General features: G+C 37.5%; 2 protein-coding genes across 4 annotated transcripts; one reads left to right on the top strand and one right to left on the bottom strand.

The window, feature by feature from the left end:
- Positions 1-1,229: 1,229 nt before the first annotated feature.
- Positions 1,230-17,827, top strand: comta (catechol-O-methyltransferase a). 2 transcript variants are annotated; one of them, XM_049486003.1, is made up of 6 exons: positions 1,230-1,457; positions 9,642-9,798; positions 10,403-10,520; positions 12,685-12,878; positions 14,682-14,813; positions 16,194-17,827. In XM_049486003.1, the coding sequence occupies exons 2-6, from the start codon at positions 9,643-9,645 to the stop codon at positions 16,371-16,373; spliced, it is 780 nt and encodes a 259-aa protein (XP_049341960.1). In that variant the 5' UTR covers positions 1,230-1,457; position 9,642; the 3' UTR covers positions 16,374-17,827. The 2 variants fall into 2 exon arrangements, with proteins under 2 accessions (XP_049341960.1, XP_049341959.1); XM_049486002.1 differs by lacking the exon at positions 1,230-1,457 and adding an exon at positions 8,201-8,320.
- A 2,004-nt stretch (positions 17,828-19,831) lies between these two features.
- abt1 (activator of basal transcription 1) lies at positions 19,832-24,348 on the bottom strand. Of its 2 annotated transcripts, none has more exons than XM_022670185.2 (4): positions 24,195-24,348; positions 22,948-23,298; positions 22,249-22,424; positions 19,832-21,247 (listed from the first exon to the last, which is right to left on the bottom strand). In XM_022670185.2, the coding sequence occupies exons 2-4, from the start codon at positions 23,294-23,296 to the stop codon at positions 20,867-20,869; spliced, it is 906 nt and encodes a 301-aa protein (XP_022525906.2). In that variant the 5' UTR covers positions 23,297-23,298; positions 24,195-24,348; the 3' UTR covers positions 19,832-20,866. The 2 variants fall into 2 exon arrangements, with proteins under 2 accessions (XP_022525906.2, XP_049341958.1); XM_049486001.1 differs by having other exon boundaries at positions 22,948-23,369; positions 24,195-24,343.
- Between the last annotated feature and the right edge of the window lie 2,012 nt (positions 24,349-26,360).

The following is a 26,360-nucleotide window of genomic DNA, read 5'->3' on the forward strand; positions in this document are numbered from 1 at the left end:
GCAAAAGAAAAATTCACACTTTTGTTATTTCCCATTATATATCGACTAGAGACAGCTTATCTGTCCAGTATCATTTATTTTACTTTAATCCTGGATATATGGATATATATGGAGTTCATTATTATTAGTATCATGACATTCTGGATCATTGACGTCTGATACAAATCTGATAGAATTCTTGTATGTTTTAATATCACAGTTCGGGATGTGCTTTATCATATTGTATGCAATAGTAAAATGTATATATATATATATATATATATATTTTAAATCAGTGTTTCGTCATATTGCCAACAGTATCATTATTGCGAAAATACATATGTTTTTAAAACCCTTTATTAATAATATAATTGAGCAGGTGTCCCAATACTTTTGTCCATAGAGTGTGTATAGATAGATAGGTAGATATACAGCTTGTACTGATGTATTAGGGCACAGAATATATCTACAAATTTGTATAGTATTAAATATAGTGCAGGCTATTAACAGAAACAGAAAATGTCTGAACATATGTTATATAATTGGATATAACATATAATTGGATAATAATTTAGTAGAGCTCAGTGTTTGAGTAAATGGAGTGTCTGAGAGGGGGCGTCTCTGGTGGTCAGAGCTATGGTGTTTTGGTGAATCCCCCCCCCCCTTCCTGCTGTGCTGTTGTGAAATCCCTGCTGCTTGTGGCTATAAGCTGTGGAGAGGCTGTGAATGTGTTTAAATGGTGAGACATCCTATCTGTCAGCAAAGAGAGAGAGAGAGAGAGAGAGAGAGAGAGAGAGGGAGGAAGAAAGAAAGGGGAGGATTATGACATGATTGGCTAAAGGGGGATTAAAACCCAGCCCAGTTTGCTCCACCCATTCTCTCTTACCGTAGAGAGTGTGTGTGTGTGTCTGTGTGTGTAAATGAGTAGCTTTGGATGTGTGTGTGTGTGTGTGTGTGTGTGTGCATGCCTGAGCATGATTAATGCTTGAGTGTGTCTATGTGTGTGTGTGTGTGTGTGTTTGCCTCAGCTTTTGTGTGTATGTGACTGAGCCAGTGTGTGTGTGTGTGTATATATGTGAGAGTGTCTATGTGAGTGTGTGTGTGTGTGAGTGTGTGTGTGCCTGAGCCTGCCTCATGCTTCACTGTGACCTAGAGCTGCACATTCAACTCACATCAATACAAACTGGGAGAACCAGCGAGGGAGCGTAGAGAAAAAGAGAGAAAGAGAGAGAGAGAACGCCATAATAAGAGAGAACGACTAAAAGAGGGAGGTGTTGCAAGTGAGCGAGGGAGGGACAGAAAGAGAGAAACACGAGGAGTGTGTGCTGTTCATAGAGTAAACACTTTCAGAGAGAGATAGAGAAAGACAGAAAGAGAGAGACAGAAAGAGAGAGAGAAAGAGAGAGAGAAAAAGCAGAGAGACACCGAGAGGAACAGAGGGACTGACTGGTGGTGTGTGGACACAGCTGCAGCTGGAAGTAAGCACACACTCCTGTCCATTCTGCCTGTTTCGGTGGTCCGATACACCACCGAAACAGGCTTTTGTGTTTGCACTGTGACTCTCTAGGACACGCAGAGGCTGCTTTTATTCTCCTGTGCAGCTGTGTTGAAGTGTGTGTGTGTGTGTTGGTTGTTCTGCATTGCTTACTACACCAGCACTTGCTGTTTTTTTCCTGCCTGACCTAAAGCTCAGTGTGTGTGTGTGTGTGTGTTTGTGTGTGCATATACAGGCTTAAGTGTGAAGAGCTCATTACTTTAACACTGTGGAGCACCATAAGCACAACAGCAGCTGTTATAATCCACCGTGCAGTGTGCTGAGTGTGTGTGTGTGTGTGTGTGTGTGTGTGTGTGTGTGAGTGTGTGTAGGGGTGTATACATGTGGTCTGTCCTGTAGAACAAGCTTTTTGTTGAGACTTACTTCATTTGTATTTATGAATCTGTATCTGTGTTTATATATGTATATATATATATATATATATATATATATATATATATATATATATATTTTTTTTTTTTTTTTTTTTTTTTTTTTTTTTTTGGTATGTGTGTATGTTTGCATGTGTGTGAACAGCCAACTTAAGGGAGTCTCCTGTGTGTGTGTGTGTGTGTGTGTGTGTGCGTGTGTAAACAGGCCACTTAAGGGAGTCTCCCTCTTTCCATCACGTGTATGTTGCCTCTGCCTTTTTAAAAATATTAATATAAAAAATAATAGATAAAAAGACTCTGCACCCTTTTACTTATTAATATATTTATTTAATAATTTCAGTATTTTTTTTAAAGAACATAATCACTGTAACTTACTATATTTATTTGTTTGTGTGTGTGTGTGTGTGTGTGTGCATGTGGTCTGTTCCTTAGAACCACATCTCAAAAACTATATTCTTAAATATTATATTACTGTACATATTTACTAAAAGTTGAAAATATTATTATTGTTTGTATTAAAGAGGTTTCACTCATATTATTTAGTTATTTAATAGTCATCCGTAGTAATTACTGATTACTAACATTAATCAATATTTATGATAGCCACACTTTTTGCATAATTCATATATACATAAATATATAGTGCAAAGGTTTGTGCCTTTCTGGTTAAATAGCATAATTTATGTACTTTTTAAGGCACTTCATAGAACAGCTACTGATTATTTATTATATTTGTGAGGGGAGTGAAGTGAACTTCAGCATGTGGTGGGAAGTGAGACCCCCCCCCCTTTTTCTCTCTCTGATAAGTGGAACCAGGAAGGTGTAAGATAACAGGGTTAAATGGGAGGAGTCATTATGGTGCACAAGTTGAACATGGTAAAGATGGAGCTTAAAGGACGTCAGATTAGACTAGGAGGAGGGAGGGGCCATATTTGTATTACTCAACATTAGGGGTGTATGTACAGTATAACCCCTTATAGCCACGTTTATTGTATATTATGAATTGTGATCATAATGCATCATTAGCTGTGTTTATAGCATGTTAAACATCAATACCAAGAAACTCAGTCCCAACTTGCAGAATTATGCATTATGAATAAAAAAGCTGCAAAATTACAAACACACCCTTAATAATGCTCTAATTATTTTGAACTGCTCATGAAATATACTTGTCTTGATTATAATATTAGTTATAATCACTTATAATGTATTATAACAGGTCTTTGTGCTCTTCAAGTTAAGTGACAGACTTTTATTGTTGGTCTAGGTTATTAATGATAGATATACAGTACTGTTTAAAAAGGTTTAGGCACCAAAGCAAATTACACTAATCACTAATTTACCTGGAACCTGGAAAAAGCACCACATATGATTTGAACAGATGCAAATAAACATACAAACAGTAAAACGCAATAAGGAATTCTCATTTTTAGTTAAGTATATATAATAATAATATATACATATATATTATATGTATATATTATGTTAAGTTCCGTTAGCAGCTCACCTGATTTACCTAATTTACCAATTTACCAAACCAGGTGTTAATTAATATGATGGGAACTAGAAATAACTCTATTAAACTGAGGAGATGAGGATGAGAGATTAGGAGATCTAAAAAATGGGTTGTAAAAGCTGCTCTGCTTTTTGTAAAATTGCTGTTTGTATTTATTGTAATGCTAAGTTAGTGTTTATTGAGCTAATAAACACTTACTTCACAGATGAGAAGCTTTTCCTTTACTGAAATTCCCACAGGTGCCTAAAACATTTGCACAATACTGTATACTATTACTATTTCATGATACATTCATAATGCATCTTAGACTCTAAAAATACACATTCATAACATACTAGAATGCATTCATATAGTATTATAAACATGGCTATAAATATTTCTAAAAATGCATAACCCATTATAGCCATGTTTATGAACATGCCTTATGAATGCATTATAATGTTATGAATGTGTTTATAAAGTATAAAAAAGATTACATTCATAGAAAGTGTTGCCATTTCTATTTCATTGAACATTAAATGGCATGTTCTCTCAATTTCCTACTGCAGTGTTTCCTCCTTCTCCTGAAGGAAATGCAGCACTAATGTGAATCAAAGGAAACCTCTAATAATTTATTCACACTGAAGCGAACCCAGCTCCTCTGGAACCTTCTGACCAGCTTTATATTCACCACACAGCAAGCGGGCAAGCGAACGCTGCAGCAGAACATAAAGGCAGAGAGTGTAGAGCGTCTGTAGGCGTCTGCAGTGCGGGACTGATAGAATCTTTAATTAAACCTGAAGCAGCTCTGAACAGGTGCCTGTTCTCCAGCTGCTCCAGCTGCTTTAGCTGCTGGGCTGATGTTCTGCCCTGTCGAGCTTCTTATCTCATCAGCTCTACAGAGGAGTTCACACTTTACAGACATTAACAGCGAGTAATACCTGGCCTACAAGTGAAAGAAACGATATTTTTCAAATGTATTCCTTTCACATGTAAAGATTGGTGGCAGACAGGGCTCCGAGTGGTCCAGCAGACTAAAGCACTGCCACTATGATCAAGAGATTGGGAGATTGCTGGTTGGAATCCTGTTCATGCAGCTTGCTGTCAGATGCCGGAGCCCTGAGAGAGCACAATTGGCCTTGCTCTCTCTCTCTAGGATGGTAGATGACGCTTTTCCCCTCATCACACAAAGGGTGATGTGGATCAGCACAAGGCTGCATCTGTGAGCTGATGTATCGAAAGCGAGTCGCTGTGCTTTTCTCCGAGTGCGCTGTGATGCCTCACTAATGCTGCATCAGCAGCAGTTTGAAAAAAGGCAGAGTTTGACTTGTGAATTGGGGAGAAAATGGGGTTAAAAAAAAGTTTGGTGGTAGACTGTGGTTTATTTTGAGTTTTGTTGGAATTAAGCTTCAGATGGGAACAGTTTGCTAAATGAATCCTGTAGAAAATAGCATGAATTCCAACTGGTGCTGAATAATCTCTATAACATCTTTATAATTTTGCACTCTTTTTCCATATCCCCACAATGCATTTGTGCTTGTCAGTCGACTTATCATGACTAAATTTAATTTAAATAGTTTTTTAATTAGCTAAATTCTCAGTGCCTTGTTTTAAAAGCCAGATAGATAGATAGATAGATAGATAGATAGATAGATAGATAGATAGATAGATAGATAGATAGATAGATAGATAGATAGATAGATAGATAGATAGATAGATAGATAGATAGATAGATAGATAGATAGATAGATACTTTATTGATCCTGTAGGAAACTTAGCAGCCAGTAGCAGTTACACAACACAGTAGAAACAATCAATACACAGTAGAAATCAATAAGTGTAGTACAATACGAGAGCACAGTGAGGGATATAAGACTCTAAACTATAAAATTCTAAACTGAGACTTAAAAATATATACATAAATATATATAAATACAAAGTGTGGAAGTAATCAGTCTTAGATATGAGGTAGTGCAGTAAAAGGATAAATTAAGTGTGTAAGCCTGTTAGTTGGGAGCATTGTCTAAAAGCTCTGTATTTCAGAATGCTGGGGGTGAAGAGAGGTGGATTTGTACTCGTTTTCATGTTTTATCACATCCCAAGTCCATATCACACCAGATTCCTCCATTAATGATCTGGTCCTCTGGATGCAGATGATGGCCAGTGTTGAGCTCAGTTACTGTGCCAGTTCTCCACTGTAAATCTTTTCTGGTGAAGGACTGGGCTAAATCCGGCCTATTAAATACGGCTCTTTGTCATGTGAGATGGAGCAGCCTGTTCCAGGTTCAAGGTGCTTTCTACTGGAGTCAGAAGTGAATTGAGGCAGACTGTGAATTATAACAGTAATACACTAATCTGGGTTTTATCTATAAGTCCTGTGGTACTGATTGAGCTTATGTGGTAAAAATATTATTTTACAATATTTAAAGACATTTCCATAATACAACGTACTGACATGCATACAAAATACATAAACGGTAGATTCTTAAAAACAGCCATTCTAAAACATTTTCATGCTTTGCTGCACACAATTTAACAGGTTTTAACAGTGTATATAAAGAAGTGAACAGTTAGGTCAGTGTAAGCTAAGATAATATCTAGGTAAGCACAGATAATATCCCTGATATACAGCTCAGGAAAAAAATAAGAGACCACTTAAAAATTATGTGTTTCTTTGATTTTACCAAATGGAAAATCTCTGAATGTAATCAAGAGAAAGATGGATGATCACAGCCAACAAACCAAATATTGATTTCTGAATTCTTAAAACTTTATGAATATGAACTTGTTTTCTTGGCATTATTTGAGTTCTGAAAGCTCTGCATCTTTTTTATTATTTCTCATTTTCTCATTTATGTATTTCTGATTTTCTGCAAAAAAAAAAAATGCTCTAAATTTTTATTTGGGAGAAATGTTGTTAAAACTAACAATGTTCATTATAAAATATCATACAGGGCATTAAATATATAAAGATAATTATTATTAATATTATTAATCAGTGTTCAATAAATAGTCATCAGTAATAAATATTAATAAGTAGTGTCTTCTTAAAGATAAAGTGAGTGTGTTGAATCAATGCTGCTCTTGTTATCTGAACCGGCTGATTTATCAGGGGGAAGTGCACGTGAGTGTCGTGTCAGTGGTCAGATTGTGAGAACAGTGAGAAAAGTGGTGTCGACAGATTTTAACACCTTTTTTGGCACCAGGTTTTGAGGAAGTGGCGCTGAAGAGCTCTCCAGATTTCCTCAACCCACCCTACTGAACCTAAACAAGAAAAAGAGAGAGAGAGAGAGAGAGAGGGAAACAAAGAGGACCCAAGAGAAGAAGAAAAGAATAATATAGGGACAGAGAAAGGGAAAGAGAAGGACAAGCAGTGGCAGCAGAGAGAGAGATAGAGAGAGATGGTGGGGAGAGACATTCGTAGGGGCTTAACAGCAAAAAATGAACTGGAGGACGACAGAGAGAGAAAATTAGAGGAGGTCTGAAGAGAAGAAGAGCAAAGAAAGGGAAAGCACGGCTAAAGGTGAAAGAGAAGGACAGAAATAACAGAGTGAGATAGAAAGAAAGATGTGAAGGCCCAAATAGAAGCATAAAAAAGAGTAGATAGAGAGGGTGAGTGAGACATCGGAGGAGGGTAAATAGAAAGTTTTCAAAGGTTTCAGAAAGAAAGAAATGAGTTAAGGATCTTAAAAAAATGAAATAAAGAAGAAAAAATTTGAGAGGCATTGGGGTCCAAAGAGAATTAGAAAGAAAAAGAGGGAGAGAGAGCTGTGGTACAAAAAGGGCATATAGAAAGGCAGAGGGGCCTAAAGTGAAAGAGAAAAAAAAGGCTGAGAGTCAGCCAAAAGAGAAAATAAAGGAGACAGAGAACAAGTAGAATTTAAGGGAAGAGAGAGAGAGAGAGAGAGAGAAAAAGAAAGAGAGAGAGAGAGAGAGGAACAAAGAGGCAAAGAGAACCCAAGAGAAGGAGAAAAAAATAATATAGGGAAGGGGAAAGAGAATGATAGCGAGAGACACAAGCAGTGGCAGCAGAGAGAGAGAGATAGAGAGATGGTGGGGAGAGACATTCGTAGCTTAACAGCAAAAAATGAGCTGGAAGACGACAGAAAGAGAGAAAAGTAGAGAAGGTCTGAAGAGAATGACCAGAAGAAAGAGGTGTGCCTAAAGAGAAGAAGAGCAAAGAAAGGGGAAGCACGGCTAAAGGTGAAAGAGAAGAACATAAATAACAGAGTGAGAAAGAAAGAAAGATGTGAAGGCCCAAATAGAAGCATAAAATGGGTAGATAGAGAGGGTGAGTAAGACATCGGAGGAGGGTAAATAGAAAGTTTTCAAAGGTTTCAGAAAAAAAGAAATGAGTTAAGGATCTTAAAAAATTTTTTAAGGCATTGGGCATTGGGGTCCAAAGAGAATTAGAAAGAAAAAGAGGGAGAGAGAGCTGTGGTACAAAAAGGGCATATAGAAAGGCAGAGGGGCCTAAAGTGAAAGAGGAAAAAAAAGGGTGAGAGTAAGCCAAAAGAGAAAATAAAGGAGACAGAGAACAAGTAGAATTGAAGGGAAAAGAGAGAGAGAGAAAGAAAGAGAGAGAGAGAGTAAAGGGGGAGCAGTTTGGCATTTGTACCCGCTGAGAGATCAGGAGTCAGGTTCTGTTAACTCTCTCCTCTCCGCAGCGCAGTGTGTGAATCTGCGAGTGTGTTATCAGGCTGAACCTGGGCTGGACAGCCGAGTGGACCCACGCCCATTTCACCATCACCACTGTTTACTGTGTTCATGTGGTCCGGTTGATTAGTAACTTGGTCTGAAGACAAATGTCCAACCGGGTCCAAAGGTCAGCCCAGCAGGTCCTGTTTAAGTAGATCGGCAAAACCAGTAGATTCTCCTCTCCAGACAGCAGCTGCTGTGGCACTGGAGTAACAGAGCCAGGTGTGTAATCCAGCATTTATTACATACTAATATATATATATATACAGTATATAGTAATATATAGTGAATAATAATCATCATTTTTTGAGCTGAGATGCTGCAGGAGGTCCAGGCTGGAGGAGAACTGTAGAGCAGAGCGAGAGGAGAAGCTGTGCTGAATTTGAATTACTGACCCGTTTCTTCTCTCCCCTTCCTTTTGTCTTTCTTTTTCTCTCTCTCTCTCTTTCTCTCCCTTTCTTGTTCACCTCTCTCTACCCTTGCTCTTTAACTTTCACAATTTTTTGCTAACATCTCTTTTTTTACCTCACTCTCTTACCTTATTCTGCCTGTATCACTTCCTTTGCTTACCTGTCTCTCTCTCTCTTTCCTGTATCCTCTCACTTTCTTGCTTACATTTCTCTCTCTTGCTTATATTTCTCTGTCTTTCTCTTTCTCTCTCTCTCTGTCTCATTTATTCTCTTTCTTTTTTGCTTACATTTATCCTCTCTCTCTCTCTCTCTCTCTCTCACTTATTCTCTTTCTTTCTTGCTTACATTTCTGTCTTTCTTTTTCACCTTTTCTTTCTCTTGCTTACATTTCTTTCTCTCGCCATATTCTCTCTCTCTCTTTCTTGCTTGCATTTCTCTCTCTCTCTCACTTATTCTCTTTCTTTCTTGCTTACGTTTCTCTCTCTCTCACTTATTCTCTCTCTTTCTTGCTTACATTTCTCTCTCTCTCACACTTATTCTCTTTCTTTCTTGCTTACATTTCTCTCTATCTCTTTCTCTTACTTATTCTCTTTCTTTCTTGCTTACATTTCTCTCTATCTCTTTCTCTTACTTATTCTCTTTCTTTCTTGCTTACGTTTCTCTCTCTCTCACTTATTCTCTTTCTTTCTTGCTTACATTTCTCTCTATCTCTTTCTCTTACTTATACTCTTTCTTTCTTGCTTACATTTCTCTCTCTCTCTCTCTCTCTTATCTTCTCTGTCTCTCACTTATCTTCTCTCTCACTCACTCTCTCTCTCTCTCTCTCTCTCTCGCTTATCCTCTCTCTTTCTCGCTTACATTTCTGTCTGTCTCTCTCCTTCTCCCTCACTTATCCTCTCTCTTTCTTTCTTACATTACATTTCATTACTTTTCTTTCTCTCCTGCTTACTACCCATATTTTCCCCCTGTCCATTTCTCTTTCCCTTTACTCCCTTCTTCCCTCTCTACTTCTCTGTTTCTTACTTATCCACTGACTAACTTCTCTTTCTGACCTTTCTCTCAAACCTTGCTGTATTACCAAACTCTCTCTCTCTCTCTCTCTCACTCTCTCTCTCTCTCTCTCTCTGGTTCAGGATGGAGTGCTCGTGTATGCTGGTGGCTGTTGGGATAGTAGCTCTTCTGTTTGTACTGCTGAAGTGGTTTAAACAGAGTGCATTCTGGGCACTTATGTGGCACGATTTCATCACCGAGCGACTCCGTGATAAGTTCACCCAGACCACGCGACCTCAGGTGACCTTAATTTGTTATTCATCACATTTGTTTTACACATTACACATCATTTCCTCAGTATCTCTCTCTCTCCATGTCTCACGCTGTAAAAACATTCAGGCGAAATTAAAACGATACAGTAACTTATTACAGAACGTTAACTCAGTAATAACTCAACTAAGGGTGCTTTCTTTAGTTGAGAGTTTTTAGTTTGGTTTAAACCAAAATAACAAGTGTAAAACTTGCTGTGAACCACAGTCTGGACCAAATGATGAAAATTTGAGAAGGTCTTGGTCTGGATGTACTGGTCCAGAGCTGTATAAGCTTATATTAACCAATAAAATCTGTCAATGTGGTAAGCTAATTTTTCTTAGTAAGATTTCATAAAATATCCAACGCAAAGTCTTAAAATGAGTGAAGTAAGACATAAATCAAGCAAAAATCACTGTTTTTTGTTTAATTATGGATACAAACCATCATTAAAGATGAGTTAACTCAAAAACACTCTGTAATCAGATACTGTATTCTTTTAATGTTGGCTTTAAACCCCTCTAAGAAACAGATGATTGACCCCAAAGGTTAATTTATGATCTTTTTTGTTTCTTTTTTGGTTTTCTCTGAACAGCGAATGCTGAAAGCGGTCCAGAAGAACGCCACTAAGGGAAATCCTGAGAGCGTCATCTCCGCCATCGACTACTTCTGCAAGCACTCTGAATGGGCCATGAACGTGGGAGACGAGAAAGGTGCCCATCTCGTTACTTATTTTATCCTCTCATGCCCATCTACCTGCACTCACCTGTAGCGTTCCTGTGCTCTTCACTTCTTTACCTTCCTTTTCCATCTATCTATCACTATCTGTTTATGTCTGTCTCTCTCTCTACCTCTCTCTTTCTCTCTATCTTGATCCTGAGTGGAAGTCCTGGAGGCTTCTCATACTGTCTGCTTTATGAATGTGACATGATGGCATTCGCCCAGCTTCTGGGTCAATGAGCTTTCTGCATGGCTGCACACACACACACACACACATGCAAAAATGCGCTTGTATTATTTGCTCTGTGAAGCAGCACTACATGGAATTCCTTGGTGAAACAGTGAAACACAGCAAAGATACCGACCAAAGGGAAAATGATTCTTAACACAAGAGTGAGCAACATTACCTTCGACTGGCCTATAACATCACTGTGGCCACTTTATTGGAAACTCCTAACCCAAGAATGAGCAACAAATTACCCTTCTACCTGCCTGTACCTTTAGTGTGGCCACTTTATTGGAAACCCCTACATTAAAGCTCGGAAACAGTAGCCCATCTCTTTATGCACTGTGTTAGCTTCAGTATCTTTCAGCTAATACACTCTTCCAGTGGTTAGTTTCTGAACAGAGTGTACATTCAATGTACTGTTCTTTATATAGTGGTCAGTTTGTGGAAAAACATAGTGTTCTAATTGATGTTTCTTATAAAGTGCTCACTTAGTAGATAAACAAGGTGTTTCTTATAAAGTGGCCACATAGCAGATGTACAGAAAAGGGTTTTCTAATAAAGTGGTAAAGTAATAAAGTCTAAAAGTAGGTCAATTTGCAGCATTGATGTGTCTAATCAAGTGGTCAGATACTTTGCTTACAAGGTAGGGGTTTCTGATAAATTGGCCAGTGAGTTGATGTAAATGTTAACTGCTTCTTATAAAGAGGAGTAGATAGTACAGTTAGTAGATTTTCAAAGTAGGGGGTTCTAATAAACTTGTTCTTTAAATAGAAATGAAGCTTAGGAACATATCTCTGCTGATTGGGCATGTTGGTCAGGAAGTGAGATGTGTTTAGGTAAATTTCTGGTGTATTGCTACCTTGGCAACAAAAAAAAACACAGCTGCACCACTGACTGAAATGAACATAGACTACACTTAACCACCAGATGTTCATTGCTATCTTGGCAACACACACATACAACCCCGGATGTTACACATATACAAGTACACACAGCAGTGCACAAACCCACCTTTTACACCAACAATAAACATAATACAAAATAGAACTAGGTGGTTGCTGTGGTTTTGCTAGGTGGTTGCTGTGGAAGGGGGATTTCCCGCTTTCCGGGAAAAATCCCCCTCCCCCAAAAGTGACATAAAATAGAAAAAAACGTGAATAGAATAATAATAAGCAGATTAGCTTTTTCAAGGTAACTTAATAACATTGCTGTTTCCGTAATTGTTTCCTCTGCTGAGACACACCAAAGCACTGTGCCGTTAAAATACCAATCCACCAAAGTCAGAGCGAACCTGACTGCACTGCCATAACAAACCCATGATGAATTAAGATAATTATAACATGTCGTTTGCGTGTTTCAAACTGCACAAGGTGTACTTTTCCTGTCATTATGATAGCAAAGACACACTAACATTCACTAAATAAAGCTGCATGAAGCATGGTTAATTAATTAATTAATCACTGACTTGGTACTGAAGTGCAAGTGAAAGGCTAGTGGATGAACAAGGTCGGTGTTTCTAATAAAGTGGCCAGTGAGTGGACATACAAGTTAGGAGTTTTAAATAAAGTGGCCTGTTAGTGTACATACATACATACATACAAGTTGAGTGGTTCTTATGAAGAGGTCACTTAATAGAAGTACAGGATTTTACTCCCTAACCCTGTGCACTACATAGGGCACAAGTCAATGTCTCTCATTGTCTACATAGACCAGCAGTACATGTCACATAGGGAGCAGCTGATTAATAATCAATAACAAAGACTAAGGACAGGGTTAATGGTGCGGAAAGGCCAGTAATGATGTTTTGAGTCAGCCATTAGGCTCGTCATTGATTGCCTCTCTTAATGACCTATCAGCTCATCCCCTCATCCCCTGTGTGTGTGTGTGTGTGTGTGTGTGTGTGTGTGTGTGTGTGTGGTTGTACACAGGCTCTATTCTGGATTCGGTGGTGAGTGAGGTGAACCCCAGCACGGTGCTGGAGCTGGGAACATACTGCGGCTATTCAGCGGTCAGGATCGCCCGTCTGCTGTCCCCCGGCAGCAAGCTCATCACCCTGGAGTTTAACCCAGCCAATGCTGCCATCGCCCGCCAGATCATAGCCTTCGCTGGGCTACAAGACAAGGTGTGTGTGTGTGTGTGTGTGTAGGACAAGTTAATCCTTTATTAGTCCCACAGTGAGAAAATACAACCTTATTATTAACAATTTAAACATTATGGATTTGTTTTCTGAACAGGGATTAATCCTAGTATTAAACTACATTTTCCTTTCAATAGTAAAACTCCATTCAAACTTCTGTGTAGTCTAACACTACGACTTAAAAAGACCCTAAAAATAATAAGGTTTAACAGATTATAAGAAGAAATAAAACTATATTTATATTATTCTCTTATTTCTGGCATTTTTTTCAGCTTTTTACATCATGTGACCTATTAAAATTGTCCAAAGTATACTAATGGTTCTGCCAAACAGAACTTTTCCCTTTTCTTAGATACAGACAGTTTGCTCAGCCAGTACTAGAAAAGTATCTTAATACTTCATCATCCGTGATTAATCTTTTACGTAGATACAGCTCTGGAAAAAAATAAGATCACAGTTTCTGAATCAGTTTCTCTGATTTTGCTATTTATAGGTTTATGTTTGAGTAAAATGAACGTTGTTGTTTTATTCTATAAACTACCGACAACATTTCTCCCAAATTCCAAATAAAAATTGTCATTTAGAGCATTTATCTATAGCAGAAAACGAGAAATATCTAAAATAACAAAACAGACAAAAACAAGATCATATTTATAAAGTTTTAATAGTTCAGAAATCAATATTTGGTGGAATAACCCTGTTTTTTAATCACAGTTTTTATTCATCTTGGCATCATGTTCTCCTCCACCAGTCTTACACACTGCTTTTGGATAACTTTATGCTGCTTTACTCCTGGTGTAAAAATTCAAGCAGTTCAGTTTGGTGGTTTGATGGCTTGTGATAATCCATCTTCCTCTTGATTATATTCCAGAGGTTTTAAATTTAGTAAAATCAATGGAACTCATATTTTTTAAGTGGTCTCTTATTTTTTCCAAAGCTGTAAGTTTATATAACTGACAATACGTACAGATATGTAATAGTCATAAATTACCAGTTATTCATTTAAATTAACAAAAATATTGTTGTGCCCACTACATGAAATTAATAAATGTAAAATGTAAAACATCATTGGCACATTTTTTTTTGTTGATCCTAAAGTCAGCAGAACTTAAATTAGGCCAACTAAAAATATAAAGTAAATTTTTATAAATAAAAAAGTTGGTGAGACTTTTCTCATATTGACATTTCTATACGTATAAAAATTAATTATCTGAACTAAGGTTTTTAGTTGGCAAAGCTGGTGGTGGTTTTCTTCAATAAGACTTCAATAAAATCTAATGCAGTAATTTGCCCTATAATTTTGAGTTTTCTCAACTTTTTCATTTTTACAGTGCATGTACACACCCACCCAGAGCCCATTCACACCTGAAACCCACCTAGCCCATGTTCCAAACACCCAAGTCCCTCATTAACATGTTAGCTGGGTACTCTATGGTTCTTCTTTGCCTTATGAGAGATGTGGAGGTTTTCTTATGATTACATTGATGTACAGCATCTTTTTATACAAAATGTGCTTCTTTTTTGCTGAGATATAGAGTGTGACTGATATGTGTGTGTATGTTGTAAAACAGTGTGTAATTTATGCAGTAGAAAGCTGGAACCACCATAAGCTGCTGTGTTTCTCTGTGAGCAGAAATCAGCATCCGAATAAGAAGCATGAAATAATGCGTGGGATTGAAATGTCACATGGTCTGAGCACAAATATGCAAGCTAAACAGCCTGAGCTTAAAACACAATGAAGGGATTTGAACACCAGCCTTCCTGGCTCTGTTCTGTTCTGTTCTCCAGGTCTTCCTGGTGGAGGGTCCCTCCGGCGATATGATCCCCAAAATGAAGGAGCGCTTTGGCATCACCACGTTTGACTTCGTCTTTCTAGACCACTGGAAAGACCGTTACGTGCCCGACACTAAGCTGCTTGAGGTGAGAACATTATCCTGAGGGTGGCACACGGTCTCCATGCCAGTCCTTGAGGAGATTTAGACATTCCACAGTTTTTTTTTAATCCAACTTTGATCAAACAGGCTAATCATCGTTCTGCGGCTGTCTGAGCCGACTGGTATAAGGATGTGGATTATAGGAGAACTGTGGACTGGATTCTGGACTACTGCTCTAGTTTTGGGTTTAATACTTGTGTATTATAATAATCTACTGCCTCAAGAATTTCTATTTATAAGACGTCTGAGAATTAAATAAATTAGCTCTATTTTGCATTATTGTCTAATTAATTAACTTCCAAAAAAGCCTAGTTCCAATAGCCAATAAAACTCAATATAAGTATAAGTTACCAGGTGCTCTCCTGAGTGAGTGAGGCTGAACACTGGCCAGCATGCTCATGGCAAGGTGATATACATTATCAAGTGATGTGAGATCTATTTAAGATTTATTTTTAAATTTAAGAAACTCCTGAAGACTGAGCTCTTTAAAGAGCACTTACTCTCCTAACACCTCTAACTAACTACCTTCTACTACCAGATCAGGAGAATCTCTCACTATCTTTAAGAAACTCCTGAAGACAGAGCTCTTCAAAGAGCACCTACTCTCCTAACACCTCTAACGAATTAACCTCTACTTCTAACCTCATTTCCAGCTCCCTCTCTGTTTCTTCTCTATCCAAATATTGCCCTAAGATTTCTAACAATCTACCTTCCACTACCAGAGTAGGAGCGTCCCTCACTACCTTTAAGAAACTCCTAAAGACAGAGCTCTTCAAAGAACACTTACTCTCCTAACACCCCTAACTCTCCTAACCACACTTACTACTGCTAACCTCATTCCCAACTCCCCTTCTTTTCCCTCTGTATTTAAATTTTACCCCAACACCCCTACCCAACTACCTACCGCTACCAGAGCAGGATAATCCCTCGCTATCTTTAAGAAACTCCTGAAGACAGAGCTCTTCAAAGAGCACTTACTCTCCTAACACCTCTAACTAACTACCTTAGATCAGGAGAATCTCTCACTATCTTTAATAAACTCCTGAGGACAGAGCTCTTCAAAGAACACTTACTCTCCTAACACCTCTAACTAACTACCTTCTACTACCAGATCAGGAGAATCTCTCACTATCTTTAATAATAAACTCCTGAAGACAGAGCTCTTCAAAGAGTACGTACTCTCCTAACACCTCTAACTAACTAACTACTTCTCACCTCATTTCCTTCTTTCTTTCCTCCTCTATTCACCTTTGTCACCTTTAGGCCCTGTCTAAAATAGTTTTTGCCTTGAACTTCTATGTCCTTTATTGCTAAATATATATCATTATTTATAAGTCACTAAATGTAATGTAATGTCTTTCTCCAGGAGTGTGGCCTGCTCAGGAAAGGCACGGTCCTGCTGGCTGATAACGTCATCTGCCCGGGAGCACCGGAATATCTGGAGTACATTAGGAAGAGCCCTCGTTACGAGAGCCGATACTACCCAGCCCACCTGGAGTACACCAGAGTGGAGGACGGCCTGGAAAAATCTGTGTTTTTAGGTTAGAGAGGAGAAGACTGAGAGGGTTTTTAACTGTAAGCAGTAGCTCTGCTTAGAAAATCATGGATAACGACCAAATTTACAGTCAGAGGAGTCAAAGAAAGGCTGCTGTGTTGAATGTGAGGAGGTTAGGTTCAGTAAAGGTGGATTAAAACATAAAAAAGAATGTGTGAGAGATGTGGTACACTCGGAAAAGACATGGCATCAGACCTACTGTTTGTTTTTCCACGTGTGCACACATTGATACCATAGACTAGGCCTGTCACAATAGCTACAGTATAATCTATTGGATTATAGTATAATATTGTGATTACTGCAAAGACCAATTCAAGCCACTGGTATAATGATGATAAAATAGCATAGTAATGCAAATAAAAGAGATAAAAAATAATAAGAAAGAGAAATATAAATATATATAAGAAAGTTAAATACTGTATGTAAGTAAATCAAATTAAATTAAAACAAAAAATAGGCAATACTGAGGCCTGCAAAAATTATTAAGCTCATGGCCATTTATTGTACGATAATTCGATAATGTAATTATTGTGACAGGCCTACCTACAATAGCCTGTTTATAAAAGTGGACAGTACATTCCTGTTTGTAATGTTCTGAAGCCAACAGATGTCCAAAATGGAAGCTTATGGAAGCCATCAGGTTTACACTTTTTTGCTTTTACAGTAGAGTTAAATTTAAACCTCCCCATGTCTTTATATTAAAAGCATTTAAATCGAATCGAATCGCATTTTATCAGAAACGAGAAAACATGAAAAAACATGTCCAAAGAAAAACATCTCTTAAACTGCAACTTTACAAGAGAGAGATAAAACACTCTTAGCTTTTAATGGAAGTCAATGAGTTTTTAGATTATGTTTTAAAATACCAGTGGGTTCACAATATCAGATGCTTAGTATTAGCTGTTTATCTGCTTGCCCACACAAGTTATTTTATAACCCATATTAAGGGCCATCCCTTTTTGAATATCATCAAATAACTTCTATAAAACACACATTACAAAGGTGACAGGGGTGGATGTATGAATGTGTGACTGTATGTCTAGATTTGGATTGACACTCTGAGCTGGATAAACTCCCGAGTGCCCGGTGCAGTCCTCTGGGTGGACAGTCATTTCCGGTTGAGAGTAGGCTGTGCGCGATTGGCTGCTGCTTCTCTCCAGTGTGTGTAGAATGTAATTGTAGGCATCCTTGCCGTTTTATATATATAAATGTAATTGTAAGTAAGTGAGTAAGTAAAACAACTGGTTAAAAAAGGCAGGGTTAAAAGTTAAAAGGGGATAAATACTGCAGCCAATCACCAGAGGGCACAGAAGATGTCTACTCTTTTATACAATCTATGATTAACATCCCAAAGAATCCATATACATTAGGCTTGGGCGATCTCTATATTTTCTCTATATTCCATAAAGGACAATAAAAAAAAACCTATCTGTAACATCTGTAAACCCCTTTAAAATGTTTTCTGGTTTGTTCAGACACTATGGTTCCAAAATATATGGGTTTAAATTGTGATTAATAGCTTTTTGTTGCAGAAAACTGCTCTCAATTCCTCAACACAAAACAGCATCAAATAGTTCAACACTTTTGTCAGGTTTTAGTAAATGTTTAAACTCAAAAAGACCTTTTTAGACTCATACATTTAAGCAGGGCTTAGACAGAAATATTATAATATATTTGATTGGTTCTGTTTTTTTAAAACACATTCTTAGGCTGCATCAGTATTTTTATAAGATAATAAGATGCTTTTTCCAAAAACATATTTTATTTCATAAAAAAATGTCACAACAAAGCTGAATTCATTCAGTTGTCCCACCTAATCCACTGCTTCCACCCAGTGGTGGAAAAAACAACAGCAGGTGGACACACCTAATATTCTGTGGTTTTCTAATATTGTTTTGCTAAGTGCGGACCACGCCTGATAGAAGTAGAAAAGGAGGAAGAAAAAGGGGAGGGAACTCGGGGAAATTTGGGCTGGAGTTCTGAACTGCGTGCTGAAGAAGCGTGCAGTTATATCCCCCCCTTTTTATTTAATGAGAAGTGGAAGAGTAGAAAAAAGGGGGTTGTTGGGGAGGAGGTGGGTTGCGAAGTTTCGTCACGAGAGGTAGTTAGTTAGGGGAGGTATTTATAGGACGGTTGATTGATACGGCGTGGTCCTTCTCCCAAACTTTTGTTATTACATAACATCATAAAATGTTCTGCATTGTAGATTAGTACTAAATTCATCCAAACTATGAAGAAAAAAAACATGGAATTATTTAGTAAACGAAAAAAGTGTTTAACAAAACAAAATATTTTCATACCTGTCAAGTCTCCCGTTTTGGCCGGGAAACTACCGGATTTTACTCCTCTTTCCCGCCGTCCTCCCGTATTAGTATTTTCCCGTAAATTTCCCGTATTATATTAAAATAAAAAGATATAGAGACAGGGCACTGACCGCTCTGTGTCTCCTAACCAATCGTGGAGCCGGATCAAAGAGAAAGTCCCGCCTTTCAGGAGAAACAGCCAATCAGCTTGCAAAGGAGGGTCAGTGTGGGGAAGCCCCTCGTCGCTGAGTTCAGGCAGCTAGTTGGAGCTGCTGATGTTAAAACAGATCTGGATATACAGCGATTTTTCTAAAAGAAAGGTAACGGTAGGCTAATCATGTAAACTGTGATGAGATTTGTCTGATAGCTGCTTAAAAATACCTGTCTTAAAATGGAAGGGATACTGAACCTTCGTTGGGCTGGTGGGACGACTTTAAGCGGACAGAGGAAAATATCCCTTATTTTTAAATCTAAAAATTGACAGGTATGAATATTTTATAGTTCTATATTTTAGATTCTTCAAAGTAGCACCTCTTGCTTAGATTTAAACAATTTTGCACATCTCTGCTGGATTTTCTCAGTCAGCTTTATGAAGTAGAGTCACCTGGAATTCAGGCTTTCAGTTAACAGCTGTGCTGAACTCATCAAGAGTTAATTACTTGAATTTCTTGTCTCTTAAAGTGTTTGAGAGCATCAGTTAAAGTAAAGTAGTGAAGAGGTAGAGTTACAGGTATACAGTGAATTGTGAATATTTAAATAATGTTCTAATCCAGATTATGAGAAGCAACAACTACTAATGAATGATGAAACTGGCACTCATCAGGTTTGCCATAGGAAAGGAAGAGCAAGAGTTTCCTCTGTTGTACAGGATAAGTTCATCAGAGTTACCAGCCTCAGAAACTCAGTATTTTGGTTTGTTTATCACTTTTAAGCTACTATATTTGTTTCTTCATAGTCTCGATGACTTCAGTATTCATTTACAATGTGTGGAATAAATAAAAACAAGGAATCAGGAGGTGTGTCCTAACTTTTGACTGGTAGTGTAAATGTACAGTAAGATGCACAACAGTAAGTACTAATAATGAGGAATTAACATTTTCTCCTCAATAAACTACAGACTACATCACAGATGTCATCACCCAAGAGTATCAACCACTGACTGTTCTTTATTCGTTTAGTGTACTGTGTTTTATCCACACGTGCATTATGTTCATGTATTTTAATTACAGTATGTACAGAAATTCATAATTCAAACTGACTGATTGCCTTGGATTTTCATACAGTAGCATATTCTAAAAAATAAATGTATTTTTTTCCAACCTTTCTACATATATACGTGTTACTTTAACAATGTTGTTGCTTATAAAAAGGCTGTTATCACTTCTATCAAATAAAAACACATAATATCTTTTAAGAACTGGCCTGGAATTTTTTATTTATTTTTTTTAAACCCAACCCAACTCTGCTTTGACTGAATCCTTGTCACAATATCCTTTAAACACGAAATGACGAAAAGTCTAATTTGGCTAATTTAGTAATTAAATCAATCAATCAACCTACCTACATTTATTTTCACTTTGGAATAAATTAGGGTAACCCTATTTTTTTTTTATGCCAGCCGAGCATTTACAATTAAAAAAGATCGAAAAAATAACATTTAAATTAAGAACTAAGATGAATTAAGAACAAATGGGTGCTGCAAGTTAAAGTAGCTGAATGCATTCATTAGAACATGTGCAATTAAATGTTTTTTAAATGGTCATGGTCCTATATAAACTTAAGACCCTCTAAATAATGATTATAAGACTGTATAAATGGAGATGAGAAATAAGCAAAATGTATTTTCATACATGAATAAATGTTTTATGCATTGCAGCCTTTAGAATCAACTGTTTTAAATGGACAATACATTAGAAATAATGTTTTTTTTTCTTCACACTTAAATCATGTTCTAAAAGGCAAGAGAAAACAACTGACATATTTTTAAATATATATTTTCTATAGATCTTATTTCCTTTGTTTCATCAAGTATCTGGGATTATATCATACTATACCAAAAATCTTTTTACTCAAAGTCTGTCTTGGAAGTTTTCTTTCTTGAAATAAGTACAAATACACTGAAAGTCATCTACAAGTACAAGTCTGTGTACAGTTCTCACTTTAAATTCTATAAACAATCCTTCAGTCCTTAGATCTTCCACTGCTGAAGATCTTAGCCAGCAGAGACACATTGGACTGGGCTTTCTCCTGAATGGCTTTGCTCTTCTCCTGAGCTTTCTGCAGGTTCTTTTTGGACAGGCCTTTCTTCTTCATCTTCTCCAGCCTCATTTCATCCTCCGTTCTCCGCTGCGTGAAGTCCCAGCTCTTGTCCTGCACGGCCTCGCCCTTCTTCTGCTTCTTCTTTCTCAGCCGGTCCAGCGTCTGGCTCTTCTCCACGCTGGCCAGGTAGAAGTTGGTCTCGCGCTTGGCTTGTGAGATTTCGGTCCTCATGCGCTGGTGATAGACCGTCTGCTCGTACGCCAGCCTCTCGCTCAGGTGGCACCACTGGAACCTGTGCAGATACTGCAGAAAAAAACAACCAACAGGGAAATAAAAAGTCAGTTATGAGCTAAAAACCACATGTATAGACATATTACAAATAAACAAGCACTGGAAGCACTGGTGGACGAAAGGGGGGCAAATAAGGGTGGGAGATATGGTCCTAACATCATTTCAGGATATTATTGGCGGTATGACAAAACCTTTATTTTTTTATTTTTTCATTTTAATATATTTCTGTAGCAAAATTAATATTAAAATGAGAGTTTCATACATTCATTAGAAACAAAGACAGCTAAATATTTGTCTATTTCCTAATACCATATTTCCACACTATTGATTTTCCCCCAAAATCGACACTGAGCCGTATATTCCGGTGCGCCTTATGTAAACGCACTTCACTGAAGTACAGAGTTGTAAAGGAGTTTCAGTTTAGCGTGAGGCACCGAAGCTGGAGCAGTATTGCCATTAGCATTAGCATTACCCACTAACCGTGCTAAACTCTTAGCTTTTTTTTGCCATTCATAGGTAAGTATTATCGGCTTGTAGTCTGCTGCTAACCCCGACTAGCACTGCTGGAGCAGCATTAGCACTACTAGCCACTAACCACGGTAAGTGCTAGCTCTTTCACCATTTAGAGGTGTGTATTACCAGCTTGCTGTTAACCCCGGCTAGCACTGCTGGAGCAGCATTAGCCGCTAAGCGCTAGCTACTTCGCCATTCAGAGGCTAAGTATATTCAACTGTGGTCTGCATGCTAACCGTGTTAAAACAAGCTACCTAGGAGGAGCCGCTAGTGGTTAGAGGTTGGAGTGCTGGAGAAATTGGGAAATCTAAGCTTACTGTGAATAAATGGAAGTGCTTTAATTACTCAAACAGTTTTCAGGAAAGAACTCTGTAGATTAAACTCTAAGTAAAAGTATAAATGTACTGGTTTCAAAACTAAGTAGTTTTGAAACTACTGCCCTGACCTTCAAACAGCCCCTGCAGTAAAGATCATGATGAGTAAATGAACTTATCACCTACTTTAAGGGACCAGAGGTCGCTGATGAACTGGCTCCTCTTGCGGTTGGTCATGGGCGTGTTGTGCAGACTGGCTGCGACTCTCTTAGCGACACGTTTATCTCTGAACTCCACCCAGCCTTCAATGAAATTCTTCCCATTGTTGCCAGCTTTTCTCTTCTTTCTCGTTACAGAGTGATCTAGAATAAAACATCCTCACTATAAGTCTCAGAACATGCAAAACAATTACTGTATAAAACATTTATTATCCAAATTAATCAACTGAAACAAGAAAAATGCAAAGAAAGTCTTGGTCAGGAACTTTCACAATATGCACGTAAGACACATTTACTTAAAGCAGCAATATTTAGTATTTTTATCTCAAAATAGCAGCTTCAATAATATGTTGATGCTTGTGCATTCACATGCCAAAAAATTGGTAATTTTATATAGATAGATAGATTTTTAAAAAATCTGATAATGCCCATAATTCCCATCTTCTATATGCATATTTTAAAGTGCATTTGTGAAACATCCCTAAGACAAAATAATGTGCAGCAATACTGACTGTATACAATAAAAGACTGTTGGTGTAGCTGAAGTTTTCACTCAGTTACACAAAAAAAACACCCTTCACACATAAACTGCTCATATACAAAGAAATAGCTGAAGAGATGCACAATAAAGCAGCTTTGCTTCTCTCCTCTCCTCTATTATTCTCACCTTCAGGCTGGAGGAAGATCCTCCCGATCTCTCCGTAAGCACCCAGCATGATCCGCAGGTTCTTGGGCCTCAGTCTCGGGGGAATGTGGCCCAGGTACACAATGCCCGGGACACACTTCTTCCCCTTGTCCTGGTCAGTCTTTTTCTTGCTCTCATTATCTATCTGATCTTCATCATCATCATCATCTTCATCCTCATCCTCATCCCCTCCACCTTCCTCTAGGTTAGCACATTCCACCTCCTCCTGTTCCAGCCCATCTTCCTTTCCATCAGCCAATTCCTCATCTTCAGCTCTGCTGTTTGTGTTTGTTTCCTCCATCTCCACAGTGCTTTCTTCTTTCTCAGCCATGACTGCAGAGAGGAAGGACATTTTTTAATTTTACATTATCACTACACTTACATGCTTCAGGGATTCTTTTAGCCTTGGAAAATGGGAGAGAAAAAAAAATGTTTTATAATCTTTGGGGAACTTAAAGCAATAAAACTGAAGAAAAAAAACAGAGGTAAAATTAGAAAATAGCATACCAGTTACTCTACTTTGGAATAATTATCATCTGTTAACATCACTGATCCATACGACCTGACTACAACCGGAATTAGCTGCCTCCAGCCTCGTAATGTTACCTAAATATTATGGAAATTATCTTATTTATGGTACAAGTGTTTACACTTGTAACCAATTCTAAAACTAGGCTTTAAACCTCACAGACTTTTATTATACGAAGTCATTTTACCTATTTTTGCTGAAGGACCAAAACAACACAGTCCACAAATTCTTACAGCACTTCATGCTTCCCACTGCTGAACTTTTATGGAGATGTGGATTTCATTTTCCAGCAGGACTTGGCGTTTGTTTTCTGTTTTTTGTTTTGTGCATACAACAACCTGGACTCACTGTCATTGCACAAAAGTGCATATGGTAATTAATAACAACATATAATCATATATACATTACAAAAGCAGTTTGTAATAGTCATGATTTAACCATAATACAGTGATTTATGCAATCCAAATGCACTAGCTACATCTACTGGGACTTCTACTGGAAACATGCCTTAATATCTTTTGTATTTTTACACTTACATAAACACTAGGGTAGCCCAGTTTGACAAGGTAGCACAACTCGACAGAACACCGGACCAAACACGTTAGCTAGGTGTGAAAGCAGCCTTCGGTCTGTTTATCTGAGGACCGACGGTAAGTAATCTTAGTTAAAACCCTCTAATAAACAAAAATCAGAGTTTTACCTGAATCTGCGGTCACACGGTTCTCTCCTCCATTAACACGATACAATAAAACCCTCGATAAAACAGGAAAATCTGCTCTAATTCAGACGGTTAGCAGCCCAACATACACACACGTGTGGTTCCGTGCGGCTAAAGGTGACGTCATATTAATGCGCAGAACACGGAGAAAGCGTTTGAGAGAGGCGCTGAATCCAGGGGCTGCTTCCAGAAACTTCTTTATTAATTATTTTTTATATAATACAGTCCAGCATAATGAAATAGACACAAAATTAGGTCAAATTCACAGCTTATACAACCAATATATATATATATATATATATATATATATATATATATATATATATATATATATATATATATATATATATATATATATATATATATATAACATAATAATAACAAAACAAAAATCTAAACAAGCAAACCAACAGAAAAAAGTGGGATACAAATAAAACTGAAAAACTTCAAAATATCAATGAATTTATAACCATTCTTATTCTTTATTAGTCGAACATTTGCCAAGTGTGTATATAATTATATAAGTCTGCCTCTCCTTGTGGTCAAATAAAGGGTCATCATAATTATAGAGGAATTTCCTTACCTAACCAATATATTAAAATAAAATCTTGGAATTCAGATTTTCAGTATACTTTTACAGCACACCTATTTTTTTTTAATTATATATATTTTTTACAATACGTTTTTTTTTTCTTCTTTTTTTTTTGTTGTTAATTTCCATTTTAGTTTGTTCACACCCCAATGTTTTTTTCTTATATTTTCGCCGTTTACACACTGCCGGGGCCTTTAAGGAAAACAAATTATCTAAAATGAAATAAAATGGAAAATTAAAAGTATTGTAAAAATATATATATATTTAAATTTCACACTGAATTTAATGAAAAACGCTTCTGTTCAAATTTCTGCATTTTGTAACAAAATTATAGAGGTATAATTTAAACCTTCTTTTGTTACAAGGTTGTGCAAAAATGGAAATATCAGACTAAGTAACTGAGAAAATAACTTTTTCATTTTTTACATTTTTCCCAAAAGTCTTTTTTATTATACTTATTTAAAAGATAATGTTAAAGTTTCACACACAATTTACAAATTTACAAAGATCAGTAAATGTGCCTCTTATATGTCCTGATTGTTCCTGTTGTCTATAACGCTTCTGAACACTAGGTGGAGACAGAGCTTTAGGGAATGTTATTATGCAGTTCACATTATTATTATTGAAAGACGTTCATCACTTTTTATTATCAGATAAAGAATTCAGGACTGTTCCACGAATAGCCCCAGTTCAAGAATAGCAGCAGCTCGAGACGTGCATAATATAACCCCGTCTGATAAATGTCATGTTTGCATGATATGTTATATAAAGCATGTTAGTCTCTGTCTCAACCATGTCTGGACAGTTCATCACACAGAATAAAACTGCTGTTTGTGAGTCAGACATTAAAAACTCATCAGATTAACCCTTTAATGGCTTTTCACAGTGTCATAATCTCACAGTGGAGATGCTTCAACCTGGAGATGAAGACACACTCCAGGCCAGCCCTCCTACTTACCATTATGAACTCCCTGGGAGCTGCTCGGGAGTGAGTAAATGTACCTGTGTGTGTATGTGTGTGTGTGTGTGTGTGTGTTCCTGCCTGCTGAGCTGATCGGTTTTAATATGCATGGCCATGTGCCAGTCACATGTGTGTTTCTGCATTATTGAAGAAGATGACTTGGGCTTTTGCTGTGTGCTGGGCTGCAGCGCTGCCAGTGGTCCTCCTAACAGTTTAAATATAACCCCTGAGCTCTGGAGCCGTGCTCCCCGGGGCCCCGGCACAGAGATGCCATGTTTCATATTAGATAGCACAGTTATGTAAAAGCAGGAATGGAGGATGAGAGAATCTCTTCCTTTTAACACTGACCTAAGTGACCCTCCCAGGAGCTCAGCAGGTCGGGGCCCACAGAGATGGAGACTCTTAAAGAGACGAGTCTGTAAATGTTCAGTACGCTGGACAACATTTCTGTTACTGCGAATAGATAAGCAACAGTCAGTAGTCAGTTTTTTACTGTTTACGGTCGTTGTTTTGACTGAAATCCATGAGACCAAGTTCAAGTTCAACAAGATTCCAGTACCTGTACTGATCACACAGCCCCACAGCATGATGAACC

This window comes from Astyanax mexicanus, chromosome 12, assembly GCF_023375975.1.
Source record: "Astyanax mexicanus isolate ESR-SI-001 chromosome 12, AstMex3_surface, whole genome shotgun sequence".
NCBI classification, from domain to species: Eukaryota; Metazoa; Chordata; class Actinopteri; order Characiformes; family Acestrorhamphidae; genus Astyanax; species Astyanax mexicanus.